The sequence below is a fragment of the Macaca nemestrina genome, chromosome X (assembly GCF_043159975.1).
Source record: "Macaca nemestrina isolate mMacNem1 chromosome X, mMacNem.hap1, whole genome shotgun sequence".
NCBI classification, from domain to species: Eukaryota; Metazoa; Chordata; class Mammalia; order Primates; family Cercopithecidae; genus Macaca; species Macaca nemestrina.
In genome coordinates this window covers 43,675,319-43,690,007 of record NC_092145.1, presented here as the reverse complement: position 1 = coordinate 43,690,007, position 14,689 = coordinate 43,675,319, and the positions used below count along the sequence as shown (strand labels likewise).

General features: G+C 37.0%; 1 protein-coding gene and 1 pseudogene across 13 annotated transcripts in view; one reads left to right on the top strand and one right to left on the bottom strand.

Moving 5' to 3' along the window:
* The window catches only part of LOC105490480 (ALG13 UDP-N-acetylglucosaminyltransferase subunit), an 82,604-nt gene that overhangs the window by 26,212 nt on the left and 41,703 nt on the right, over window positions 1–14,689 (top strand). For 11 of the 13 annotated variants that reach the window (XM_071088333.1, XM_071088332.1, XM_071088334.1 and 8 more), the window contains exons 4-10: window positions 417–783; window positions 1,345–1,428; window positions 4,080–4,130; window positions 4,892–4,938; window positions 5,619–5,691; window positions 13,085–13,166; window positions 13,351–13,513. In XM_071088333.1, coding sequence (XP_070944434.1) covers window positions 417–783; window positions 1,345–1,428; window positions 4,080–4,130; window positions 4,892–4,938; window positions 5,619–5,691; window positions 13,085–13,166; window positions 13,351–13,513 — 867 coding nt within the window. The remainder of the gene's footprint in view (window positions 1–416; window positions 784–1,344; window positions 1,429–4,079; window positions 4,131–4,891; window positions 4,939–5,618; window positions 5,692–13,084; window positions 13,167–13,350; window positions 13,514–14,689) is intronic. The other 2 variants (XM_071088336.1, XM_071088337.1) reach the window with 1 other exon arrangement.
* Window positions 11,215–12,445, bottom strand: LOC105490479 (protein DEK pseudogene; annotated as a pseudogene).

Below are 14,689 nucleotides of genomic sequence, written 5' to 3'. Positions count from 1 at the left end.
AGATACTAATGCAAATACTCACAGGTTAACTAGGTTCATCAAGATTCCCTCCCTCCATGTTTCCCTGAAACTATGAAAGGAGCAGGGAATTTGGGGGAGAGACTAGTTGAATATTCAGCTAGAGATCTTAAAGCAATGTAATGTTGACCAGGCTGCAACCTACACACCTGAGCCTTATTGTAGTCCCTTTTCAGCCTCGTGCAGCAGTTGCCCTGAGTTAAGCTGCAAAGTCAGTTTCCTTCTAGTCCCAAAGCTCAGCTGCTTATGCATACTTTTCTCAACCTTGGTCTGATTGGGTTAATCCCACTCTTTCCCAAGGAGGTAACACTAAGCACTTTCTCCCTCCCTCCCACGTCTCCTCCTCAGTCTGAGTTCCCTATTCCTAGGAGGATTGGCTCTTCCTCTTCTTTTCACAGGGTCCTGACTTGTCCTGGGCAAGCCAAGTCCATTGCTTCTGCTCCTGGGAAGTGCCAAGATTCTGCAGCGCTGACTTCAACTGCCTTCTCAGGCCTAGACTTTGGGCTGCTTTCCGGATACCTGCATAAGCAAGCCCTTGTTACTGCTACCCATCCTACCTGCACCCTGCTTTTTCCCTCTTGCCACACTTTTTTTCCTCTCCCTCTCACCCCCACCCTGTACAAAATGCATAAAGGATGGAAAAACTACTGCAGCCAGAAGTCTTTGAATGAGGCATCAATGGATGAATATTTAGGCAGCTTAGGGCTGTTTCGAAAGCTGACTGCCAAGGATGCCTCTTGCCTCTTTCGGGCTATTTCGGAGCAGGTAAAAGGAAAACATATCTTCCCTGTACTGAATTTTCAGAGTTTGAGACATGGGATGGTCCTGTAGTTTGCCAAAAGAAACAAAAAAATTCCCCTGCTTTCTAGTGAAAACATCAGGCCTATCAGGTCCTAGAGAGAAGCTGCTTGCTCTTATTAGCTTGGCGCATGCCTTTGCTGAATAGTCTATATTGCTGTACCTTTGCTATCTTTTCTGTTTTTTAAATGCTAGTTTGTAATGTAGGAGGGGTAAGATGAGGCTAAAGACAACTTTGAAATATATCTTGATCCTTTGTAAGCATCCCCTGCTTCCTCTAATACCTAAGAAAAAAATTATAGGTTGTGCACATAAGGAGTAGAAAAGGGGATGGGGCATGACAGTCATCCTTCCCCAATTTCGTTGAAGATGATATTAAGAAAAACTTAGAGTAAGATGATTTAATTTCCGAATTTTCTACATATGTTCTGAATAAGGAAGGCTTAAGTGTCCAGTTCATAGTCTTGATTTAGAAGTGCCTATTTTAAATGACTACTGACAGTGGGCTGGTCTTTCTCTTCTTTTTAGTTGTTTTGCAGCCAGGTCCATCATTTGGAAATCAGGAAGGCTTGTGTCTCATATATGAGGGAAAATCAACAAACTTTTGAGTCTGTAAGTAGAATACATACCCAGGGGAGTGCTGGTAGACTATGTAGCAGGTGGGAAAGTAATTGTGAGCACCTACCAAAATTAAACTATATCATGCAGTCTCCTCAATAGCAAATATTTAATTCCCAACTGGTTCCCTTCCCAGTAGCTAACGTGCTTCTGGACCCTCTGCTAGAATTAGGTTGTTTAAAAATCAAGGTTAATTAAAAATCAAGAATAATCTACATTTTCCCACTACTTACCTCGTCCTACACCAAGAACTCCAGACCCTAAAAAGTTACATTTTGATTGCTGTTTTATATTATCCATACAGTTTTATTGAACAATTAATAATAATTCATGAAAGGTTTGGCTCTGTTAATGTTTTGCAGTGCATATTTTAAAATATGTACAAATGGGAACCCCCCTCTATTTTCTTGCTTAATCCTGTGGACAGTAATCTTCAGCCAGTCAATTTGAGGAATCTTGTAAAACTTAGTTGTAAGGGAACAAATGAGTCTCAGTATCTAGTCTTTCCATGTGACAAATTGTGTAATTAGAGCTCTGCCACTAATGATTAACTTTAGGTAAAACAACTTACAGAAGACATTTGTACACCTTCATGTATTTGAATTCTTGTTAATGAAATTGGAGGCTTCCTTTTGTGTGTGTGTGTGTGTGTTTTAAAACACTTCTGGCCCTTCCAGTGCTATTTGTTTCTTCTATTTATTGTGGGTATTTGCCTGCTGTTCGAGTTTTACTCTTAATTTTCACCTGGTTTCAGTGAATTTTAAAACTATGTGAAGACTTCTTGACTTAAAAGCTTGTTACCTTGAAGTTGATTGTAGTCTTCTCTACACCTGGAGAAAGGATTATTCGTGACATTACTTCAAATGCAAGACCACAGTGTAAAGCAGTGCATCTCAAGTGTTTCTGTGCATACAAATCACCTGGAGATCTTGTTAAAATACAGGTTTTGATTCAGTAGGTCTGAGTTGTGGCCCGAGATTTCTTTTTTTTCTTACCTTGAGACAGGGTCTTACTCTGTTGCCCAGGCTGGAGTGCAGTGGCAGGATCACGGCTTGCTGCGTCCTCTACCAGGCTGAAGCAATCCTCCCACCTCAGCCTCCAAAGTAACTTGGGACTACAGGCACACACCACCTCACTGGGCTAAGTTTTTTGTGTTTTTAGTAGCGATGGGGTTTTTGCCATGTTGTCCAGACTGGTCTCAGACTCCTGGGCTCAAGTGATCTGCCCGTCTTGGCCTCCCAAAGTGCTGAGACTACAGGTGTGAGCCACTGCGCTCAGTGGAGATTTCTGCATTTTTAACAAACTCTGAAGTAATGTTTGCTATTGGTTTGTGGACAACATTTTGAATAACAAAGATGTGTGTAAAATTTTAAAACTACATAAATGAATTTCAATTCAATACTGAGTGATAGAAACCAAATACCCTGCAAAGTTTATACTGTTTGATTTCCCTTATATAAAACTCTAGAAAAAATACAAGCCAATCTATAGTGACAGAAAGCAGATCAGTGGTTATATATGAGTTATAGAGGGGCACAAGGATACTTATGGAAGTGATATATTCACTATCTCAATTGTGATGATGATTTCATGGGTGTATACATAAGTCAAAATTTGTACTATTTAAGTTGGGCAGTTTATTGTATGTCATTTATTTATTTATTTATTTACTTATTTATTTGAGACGGAGTCTTGCTCTGTCGCCCAGGCTGGAGTGCAGTGGCATGATTTTGGCTCACTGTAAGCTCTGCCTCCTGGGTTCATGCCATTCTCCTGCCTCAGCCTCCCAAGTAGCTGGGACTACAGGTGCCTGCCACCATGCCCGGCTAATTTTTTTGTATTTTTAGTAGAGATGGGGTTTCACCGTATTAGCCAGGATGGTCTTGATCTCCTGACCTCATGATCTGCCCACTTTGGCCTCCCAAAGTGCTGGAATTACGGGCGTGAGCCACCGTACCCGGCCTGTGTGTCATTTATATCTCAAAACTTTTTAAAAGGAAAATTTAAATGATTTTTTAAAAGTCTAATGATATGTATCCATGGAACTAGAAATAAATCTATTACAGTCCTGAGTTTAATTTCATTTTTATTGAGGCATATTTTACATACAATAAAACTCATCATTTTAAGTTTACCATTTTTAGTTTTGGCGATAATATGCAATCATGGAACTGCCACTACAGTCAAGATATAGAATGTTTCCATCACCCCTAAAAAGTTCCCTTGTCCCATGGTCTTTTTAGAAACGAATGAAATTCTCTTTAAAGTTCCTCAGTTTAATTTTGTAAATGCATGTCTTGTGAAATTTGAAATCCTTAGAAATACTGGTCTTGCTTGATTTATGAAAATTGTCATTACTTAAAATTGGCGTTTCAAATGAAACTCAAAAGCATACCATTTGATGAAATGCACTGGTATGTGGATATGCCAGGACCAATTCCTAAGATATTTTTATACTCCAGTTTTTCTCCACTCATGACTTTTGTGTATGTGCAAATCTTCTTGAGGTGCTGTGCAAAGTAGAAACTTACTACCATAATTGTTGAGCTGAGCAAAAAACCCATTGCAGGATAATATTGTAGAATATAATCAGATTTCAGTAATGCTGTGTATTTGGTTAAGTCGAGTTTGTTTTATTTTTGAAGTATGTGGAGGGATCTTTTGAGAAATACCTGGAACGGTTGGGAGATCCCAAGGTAAGATCAAATATGGGGATTTAATCTTTTCAGAGTTATTTGGAATAGTAATGTAAATTTATTCATTCAGCTGTATTATTTTAGCCAGACCCCAACTATTTTATTTAGTAGTCAACTGTGTTGAATCCAATAGTTCGTGCATAAGTTTAGAGGCTGAAAATTGACCTATTGGTTTGTGTCGAATATTGATAATTGTGTGTTAAGAATCCCATCAACCATAGACTAGCAAAAGAGTATATACTACTTGGAAACAGGAGAAGCTTAAGCCTTTTCACTTTAATGGAGGAGGAGGGTGGTAATGAATTTTACCAAGAGGTCATTATTTTGTTATTAAACAATTCCCCTGATTTGTAGTTTTCTTCCTTTTATGTGGGAGTAAAATTCATAAATTCATACTTTATTTAGAAATAATTTTTATATGATAAAGTTAATTCCATGGTTCTGGACTTAAAAAACACATTTACTAAATCCCTACTGCCTTTTTATTATACTAGTTCCATCTTTATTGTGTTTTTAAAATCTCTCCTATTAACTGTCCTTATTACTTAATGGCTAAGTAGGGCTTTAGATCCTTTTTTCAGGATAAGTTTATGTTAATAAGTAGCTATCACAGTATTCCAAGCCTTAAAACAGGTTATAGTGTGTTCTACAAATTCTTCATCTAAAATAGTGCTAAGCAGCTAAAAATTTGTTGAACTTGAAAAAACTACCTCCTAGCTACAGAATGTTTTTTTAAAACTCTATACACTATTTATGTTTAGGAAAGTGCTGGCCAGCTGGAAATAAGAGCTCTTTCTCTAATTTATAAGTAAGTTATATCCTCTTTTCTTTGAGAGTGGGTGTTTGCATGCATGTGTGTATAAGATCTCAATTAACGGTCTCTTCGGGATTGGGGAAATTTGAGATTTGATGTGTTGATATCTAGAATGAAGAAAGCTAAGAGAGAGTGTTAAAATATTTTAAATGGTTGAAAAGTCAAAAGAAGAATGTTTCATGGGATGGAAAAATTATATAAAATTCAGATTTCAGTGTCTATAAAGCTTTGTTGGAACACAGTCATGCTCATTCACTTATGCATTGTCTGTGCTGCTTTCATGCTACCAAAGCAAAGTTGAATAAACCATATAGTCTGCAAAAGCTGAAATGCCTATTTTCTAGCCTTTTGTCAAAAAATAAAGGAGAGCACCAACCCCAACTCACAGCCATACATACAATTAATAATTCATTGTCTTTACCCCTTCTCCTCCCAAATTAAGATACATTAAAAAAAAAAAATCCATAGGACTTTAGGGGCAATTAGCCATCTACTTTGAATTAACGTCATTTAGCCCTTTTGGATTATTTTAAAGCCAAACATTAAACCGGATATTTATATTGCTTTATATGAATAAGGTAGGCAATTTAAAAGCAGAAATAGTTGTTCCTATAACCATCTCTTACATATACCAAATTATGTCTTCCCACTTAACCTTTGTTTTCCCCATGTAGTCGGGATTTCATTCTTTATCGCTTTCCTGGAAAACCTCCAACTTATGTCACAGATAATGGCTATGAAGACAAGGTAAGAAGATGAGTGAATGTTGACTTATATAAAAGAAGTTGAATGATGCTTCTGGCTTGCCTGGATATTAAATCATTTTTTTAACCTAATTAACGAAAAGCATAGTCTGAATGACGGGTTTCTCTGTTACTAGCATTTTCCTCTCTAGTCAGTTAATCTCAGTGTTGTTAGCCCTCTAAACAGATCTGATTGTCATTTCTCTGTGATAGGAAAAAAGCCACCCCAAACCCTAAATGGCTTCTCAGTGACTAAAAAGGATAAGGTTCAAACTTTGAAGCTAGGCATTCAGCATCCTGAAAGGTCCCAAAGCAGCTTTATTTTCTTCCATCCTTATTATGCCATGCTTCCAGGTATTCTGCCTTTCATACTTTGTGTCTTTGTGTTTGAAACTTTCCCAATGCCCCTGGAGTCATTTTCTCACTTTGTTCTCCCCTAGCAGCTCCCAAGTAATTGTAGTATTTATTATATTGTGTTTGTCTTCATATGTATTTCTTTCATTATCTGAAAGTTTCTTGAGGGAAGTGACAGTGTCTACTACTGCCTGGTAAAGTACTTGATTGTTAGTTGAGAATACTCAGCAGATAAATTGTTTTTCAGCATACAGTTTCTCCTCCAAAAAGTTTATAAAAGAAAAACCTTTATCCTGATTATTTTATTAGTGAAATATAGACTACATAGTGTTTGAGTTTTATATGTCTTATTTCACAACATGGAACACAATTTAGACAAAATTTTAATGATGGCAAGACAAGACTAGAGACCAGGAGAACTGTTAGGATGCTGTTATGGTAATTGAGGGGGAATATCTCAACTAAGGAGAAGTAGCATTAGGAATAGAGAAGACTGAGTAGGAGATAACTTAGAAGATAAGTACGAATGAGGTACATTAATTATCTCTTTTCTGAGCTTTGGGGACACCAAAATGAATACAGTGAAATCCTTGCCCTCCAAGAGCTTAAGGGGCAATGAAGACAGAACTGCAAAGGGTTAATTACAGCAAAGTGGTAAGTTTTATAATAATAAAAACTGTGCTAAAAGCACAAAGGAAAAACCCCTTCTTTCTGCTTGAGGGAGTTTAGAAAGCTTCATGGTGGTAGTGACATTTAAGTGGAATATAAAAGAGTCCGTCAAATATGAAGAGCAGTGTATTCAGAGGAAACACTATATACAGAGGCATAGAAGCAAGAGACCCTTTGGCACTTAAGTAGTTGGATGTGAGGAGGGTGATGCTGGAAAGATAGGCTACAGTTACATAGTAAGAGGTAGAGCAAGCCATGCCAAATAATTTGTCTTTTCATTGTACAGAATAGTCATTTGAAACTTTTTCCCAACATTTTTTTATGATGTTCAAACATACAGAAAAGTTAACAGAATTTTACAGTGAGCATCCATATACTTACCCACCACCTAGAATCTGCTGTTAACATCTTAGTATTCTTATAACATATCTATTCCTCGATCCATTCATCTGTCCATCTTTCTTTTTTGATGTATTTTAAAGTAAATTTCAGACACCAGCACACCTGACCTGAAACACTAATGCAAAGTTTTTAGGCAAAGGTGTGACATAATCTGAATTGTTTGAGGAAGAGGAGTGTTAGCTTTTGTATCTAAGCAGTTGTACATAGCATTGCTTGAGATGAAATTTGGATCTTTACCAGGGATCTTTAAACTTCCAGTTCAGTTTTTCCCCAACATTGTATTCTGAAATTTTTCATACAGAGAGAAGTTTGAAGACTCATGTAGTAAACATTCATGTACCCACCACTTAGTTCCTGCAGTTATACAGTTCCATTTTAAATGTCTTGTGTATCTTACAGAGAGATTATTTAGCTAATTTAGGGGGAACATTACTCATTGGGAACCATGAGAATACAAAAATGTCAGACCTTTTGAGTGTGTACAACCTACAAATATCCATACATGTATACAGAGCTAATGCTTACCAGCACTTGGGTATTTGCATGTACAGGATAGTGCATATATATGTCTGATTTGGGAATTTATAGAGTGGGGGTGTGTGTTTATATTGAAAAGCCAGGTGCTTTTATTCTGTGATGCTTTACTTTCCCTAAAACTTTGTTGCTTTATCTCAGTTCACCCTCCTAAGATTGGCATCAGGACCGAGTTTTTAAAAATGAGGCCGGGTGTGGTGGCTCATGCCTGTAATCCCAGCACTTTGGGAGGTCGAGGCAGGTGGATCACTTGAGGTCAGGAGTTTGAGACCAGCCCGGCCAATATGGTGAAACCCCGTATCTACTAAAAATACCCAAATTAGCTGGGTGTGGTGGTGCATGCCTGTAATTCCAGCTACTCGGGAGGCTGAGGTAGAAGAATCGCTTGAGCCCAGGAGGCGGAGGTTGTGTGAGCCGAGATTTCACCACTGCACTCCAGCCTGGGCGACAGAGCAAGACTCCATCTCAAAAATAAATAAATAAAAATGACTTTATTATAGGCGTGACCATTATTAACGAACCTTCTAAAAATATTTTAGAACAAACTTTCATAGAAATAAATGTCTAATATTCACTTCGGTATCTTTCACCTTCTGTGTTGACTTAATTCTGCATTCTACATAGTTATCTTCAGTTTCTTAAGTGTATTCAGCTGAAATCGAGCCATCTTCACTCAGCTCATTTGCTCTATCTAAGTAGAAGTACATACTTATATTAAAAACAAAATAAAATTAAGTCTGGAAACGTAGAGTAAGAAAGTCCCCACTCATCCTCTTCAATTTTATGCACTTCGAAGTAACAAGTATTGGTTCTCATGTACTTCAAAGTAACAAACTATTAAGTATTGGTGAGTATCTTTCTGTATCATTTTCTTTGTATTTGTCTTTTAAATGTAAATGGGCTCATATTTAACATTGTTACTTGTTCTTTTTAAATATCCTTCTTAGTAATATAGGTCTACCCCATTTTTTCACTAGTTTACTGCCATTAATTACATCCCATCTGCCCACTCCCAAACAAATCACCCACAAGTATGTATGAATTATTATTTCATGTTGGGATACCATGAGAAACATAAAAGCCATCATGCCTTGTTTTGCCTCTTCCAGTCAAAATGGAAATTCTTGCTACTTTAATAGAGAAATTATATAGTTGTCTGTCTTCTTTCTATAAGAACTGCTTGTTCATCAGTCTGGTTAACTGAATTCCTTTATTCCTTAACAGCTACCTCTAGTTATTAATACTTTTTAGAGTTCCCAGTTCTTGTAGCCCAAAGTACAAAGGGTTTCTCTGCTCACAATCTGCTCACTGTTCTTATGGGTTAATAAACTCTTAAATGCAGATACCCCTTGTGGTAGGAGAAACTTATAACTTAAACTTTACTGTGAGTTACTTTAGCTTGACATTTGACTTCAGTACTTTGAAATGGATTATTACTGAAATAGAATTGTGATTTCCAAAAAGATGAGTGAAGAATAATAGACCTGGGATCAAATAACTGGATTATTGGGAGAAGTTAGCCCAGGGAAGAGTAGGAAGATAGAAAAAAAGAATGCTTAGGATAATTTTTTTTTCTGCCAAGGAGGCTTGGTGGCAACATCTTTCTACAGATTGCAGAATCATTTTGAGTAACTCAGGTTGCTGATACCTTCAAAATGGAAGAACCTTAATCACTAGGGATTATATCCCTTATATAAGACAGATTTTTTTTTAAGAGATGGGGATCTCACTATGTTGCCTAGGCTGGAGTGCAGTGGCTATTCACAGGTGAGATCATAGCACACTACAGCTTCAAACCCCTGGGCTCAAGTGACCCTCCTGCCGTAGTAGCTGAGACTAGAGGCACACAGCACCCCACCTGGCAAAGACAGATTTTTTTAACAAAAATTCAGAAAGGTTTTGGAACAGTTATGTAAACAAATTTCATCACATGCAACATTTTGACTGACAAAATTTTGCTTAACAAGCATGGCCTTTGAGTTGTTTTGGGGAAAAAAAAAACCTCTAGGGATTCAAGGAATCAGCTCAGATGTTAAACTGTCATTTTTGTAGCCTGAGATGTGCCTTAATTCATTGAGGAAGTCTCTCTAGCAGTATTGGTGCTATATAGTGTATTGATATATTGCTATTCAGTTAAATGGATAACTTTTTTTAAAATTTAGATTAATTTTATTGACAAGGTTTATAAGAATGAATTAAATATTTAAAATCGAAGACGAATTATTAGGTCTTATTTAGTTGTTTATTTTGTTCACTTCTATTTACCTTTCCCTAGTGTCTGAGTAACTATCAAACAAGTCAAACCTGTGAAAATACCTGTTAACATTCAACATATATATTTCTGTTCCATGATGCAAAGATATTTTTCAACCCTTAATTGGTACATCAAATGTGTCATTCTGTCATAAGCAGCATGTTTTAAAATTCAGATTTAATAAACTGATTTAAGACAGTAAATTTGAAAGACAAAATTAGTCTCATTCAGGAGTGGTCCATTATGTTGATCATCTAGAATCAACACTGATTAGCCGAACTTTAAAAGCCAGAGCCCCAACTCCAGAGAAACATCAAATTTCTTTAATGTAAAAGTATATTATTTTTGAGATACACTTTGTCAGAGATATCCACGATTGCTTGCACATTATATTCTGGCATTATAATCTGGTACTTTAATCGTAATCATGAAGGTGGCTAGGTTTCCGGTAAATATCAGCATTTTATATGGACAAAAGCAGTTAATAAAAATCGGTTCATTTACTATAAGCCAAATGTGCTTGTACTTAATCCTACCCTTTCCCAAAGTTTTTGAAGCTTTGATATGTTGATTTTTGGTCTGTCCTTAATATAAAACGTACTTACAGACACTTCTACAGAGTTAATACTAAAATTACAAATTGATGACACTTTCGAGACAAAGCAGGATAACTGTCTGTTCCTTCATGTTCCATCACTGAATTGACTTTCACTGCTCCATCATACTATCTGGCTGAACACTGACATTCCATAGTCTACACCTGTAAAGATACCTACCTATGTGAGTTTAAAAAGTGGTCTGCACAAAAGAAATTTAAAAACTTTGTATACAACAAATTGTTTTTTAAAAATACAAAAATAACATCTGTCACTTTTGTCATGCTGACAATCTGACATATATACACATGCAGGAGAAAAGTTCCAATTCAGTCATCTGGACAACTGTAGCTTGTATATTTTTAATATGATGGACACACTGCCACTGAATTTTCACACTGACAGAGATGTGTATTCAAAATATTTCATATACTAAATACTGCAATCTCTGTGTGTATAAATCCCAGTCATAATAGTTTTTGTTCTACTTGATTAAAAGTGTGCCTTAAGCAAGCTAATATTAAGTGCACTAAAAACCACAACAGTTCAAGAATCTATGACCTTATATAAAGAAACCCAAAATGTACAAAATACAACTATAAAAGCAAGGAACAGTTAATGCTATGTAAGATTTTAAACTAAAAATGGCATAGAAATGCAATTTAAAATAGCAAACTCAAATTCACATAACACTCAAGATAAAAAGGTCAGCAGTACTAACGTTGCTTAACAAGGATTTAGAAAAGGAAATACATTCTCTTTGCTGGTATAATGGTATAAGTCAGATCTTCAAATCTATGGGAACGAGTCATCTTCTCTGTCCTCTATCTCAAGAAATTAGCTCTTTTACAGTTGTTTTTATGAAATATTTTCTTTCAGTTAAATCATAAATAGGATAATTTTCATAGACCTTTTTGCAAATCTGTTTCATTGTGACTTCTTCCAAGTTAGCACTGGCCGGTAATTTCTTTATTGTTTCCTTTAATTCTTCATCTGTAGGGGGTTTCTTCAACTTTTTAATTAAAGGTTCATCATCTGAACTATCCTCAGACTCGCTTTCTTTTTTGGAACTGTTTTGATTCTTCTTGGTGGTGCTGCTATCTGCTTTCTTAACATTGGCACTTTTCACAGATTTTTTACTTTTAGAAGTAGCTTTCTGTTTAGGTTTTTCTCTTGGCTATCTTTTTTGGTGGCTCCTCTTCACTTTCTTTATCTTCATCATCTGAAGACTCTTCCTTGTTTTTCTTTTCATCTTCATCACTATTAGATTCATCTGACAGAATTTCAGGACATTTGGTTCGCTTAGCCTTCCTTGCCATTCCAGAACTGTTCCGTTCCTTTTTACTGCCTTTGCTAGAAGTTTTTTTTAGATTTTGGCTATGGTTTGCCAGAAGGCTTTGGATGCATTAAGAAATTCAAGATCCTCTTCACTAGTTCACTATTTACACCTGATCTCTCCAAATCAAGAACCTCACAGATGTTCTTTAGCATGGCATTTCTAAATTTTTTCAACATTTCTTCCTTGTTTTTATATTGGACACTTCCTTTTTCAAACGGAAAGCCACTGAACTGACCCACATTCTTCTTTAATGAGGACACAGTGCCTGGCCTGTTGTAAAGCAGTTTGTGTAGATTTCTAACTTCATCGGTTTTCTTCTTACATAGAAAAAAATGTATCCTCTCAATTTCACAAAGTTTCTGCCCCTTTCCTTGTGCAATTGTAAATGGCTCTCTCTGTAAGGAAGAGACTTGCATTGTCAACCTCTCTACTTTCTTCTTTCCCTCTTGCCTTCCACGATGAGACTCTTTTCTTTTTCCTCCTCCTCCTGGTTGTCCTCGTCCTCTTCCTCCTCGCTCTCCTCTCTGGGACCGGGCATTTCGGGTTCTTTCTCGGATGCGGGCTGGGTGGGGGTTCCCTCTCCCTCCGCAGCAGGGGCCAAGGCAGACATGCTGTGAACTGTGGATCTCGGCCACCGTGGGCCTGGCACACGAGGGCACGAGGAGGTTCTGGGAGGTGGCGGCGGCCGACACCGAGGAGAAGGCGAGCGGGCTGTTTGGCGTGACGCTCGTGCCATGCGCTCGGCTCCCCAGAATCAACAAGATTTTCAAAATTGATAACTTTTTAAATAATTGAATAAAATCCCTTTCCTCCCTTAGTCTGAGTTTGGAGTATTTGGGTATTTGACCTAATTTTTCCAGTCATTCTTAGAAGTTAGCTGGGTCTTTTGGCATCTGTTAGGCTTTCTGTTATGTTCAATAACTCAATTTCTAAGTGTTCCTTTTTTTTTTTTTTTTAAAGCAAATTTGTAAATCAGGACTTGTTTGGCATATTAATGTGATTAAGGCTCACAGTGTAACCTTAGTAGTAATTTTAATCTTGGCATTTAAAAGTCACTGCCAAGAAAATCTTTATGAGGTACAGGTTGCGTTTCCTTATATTTAGATTTTAAAAATCACTTTTAAAAAAAAGAAATTCAAATAGTTATCAGTTACTGACTACTGACTCAATTTCAAGTTAATTATCATCTTAATTTCATGGTTTTAAGATGTGTAACATTCACTTAATTGTTCTGTGTGTTTTTCTTTAGATTCTACTCTGCTATTCAAATAGTGGTCACTACGATTCTGTGTACTCAAAACAATTTCAGTCAAGTGCAGCTGTTTGTCAGGGTATGTGAAGGCTTTATAAATTTTGGGTGTGATTTCAGATGACTTGTTTTCATTCAGGGACCTACCATGAATAGCGCCTTTAAAACCTTGTTGGTACCCATTCACACGCAGGTTTATGACTATTTTCACGTAGTTAATATAAATCTTATTTTGACAATTGGAATTTCGGCCATTTTTTCTTCAGCTGTATTGTATGAAATTCTCTATAAAGATGTGTTTGTTGTGGATGAAGAAGAGTTGAAAACTGCGATTAAATTGTTTCGAAGTGGTTCTAAGAAGAACAGAAATAATGCTGTGACTGGAAGCGAGGATGCCCATACTGATTATAAGAATTCAAATCAGAATAGGTAATAAAGGGAAAGGGGATATTATAATAATTATGTTTCATACTTATGTGCATAGTCATTTGAAAGTGGAAGGGGCCTGGCAAGCTTATGAGTTAGGTTACATATTCACACATACACATATGTTAGGATATATATTTTTAATGGGGGGAGAGTTTTACCAAAGAGATGTATTGTGAGATGCCCAGACTTTGGGGGTTTTGTTCAGGTTCGTTTTGTATTGCTAGAAGAAAGTTCAGAACTATCTAATTACATGGTTCTCAAACTTTAGTTGTATAAGAATTACAGTGCTTGTTAGAAAGGTAGGTTCCTGCGCCTACTGTCACAAAATTTGAGGTCAGGATGGGACCACGAATCTGTTTTTTAAACAAGTGTGCCTAAGCATTCTGATGTAGGTAGGCTGTGGATCATACTTTGAGAAAATACTTATTCTAAAGTAGCACCAAGCTCATTTGGGACTGCCAGGAGTGGCAACCATGTATTAGGGTAAAGGTTGCTCCATTCGTCACTGATCACTTGTCTTAAGGACTTTAGGCTTACGGAAACTACAGTAGTCGGAAGGCAAGGTGTATTAGTTATGTTTTGCTGTGTAACACTGTTACTATAAAGTTGGCAGCTTAAAACAGCATACTTTTCTCACAATTTATGTGGATTAGGAATCTGGGCATGGCTTAGCTGGATCTTCTGCTGAGTGTCTCATAAGACTATAATGAGGTTGTTGGTCAGGACTGAGTTCTTAGCTGGAGCTTTGACTGGAGAAAGATCCACTTCCCCACTCATGGTTCTTGGCAGCATTCAGTTCCTTTGAACTATAGGACTGAGAGCTTCAAGTTTTTGCTGTCAGTTGGCCGGAAGTAATTACCTCACCTCTGCTACATTGTGGTGGTGAACATGGCTGCTTGCTTCCTTATAGGTGGCAGAGGAGAGAGAGAGAGACCAGTAAAATGAATGAGGCAGGGATCATAGGGATCACCCTAAGAGTGTGTTCTCACAGGAGTTGTAAAATACAGGAGGTAATCTGCTAAGTATATTGTAGCACATACTTATAAAAAGGAAGCGTAAATGCAAATGTTGGAATGAAAAAGCATTTGCCTTAGTTTTAGAACTGAGCTAATTTACCACTAGGTGGTGGTGTAGTCGTTAGGCTTAAGATAAGTAAATTCTGCATTTATAAAAAGC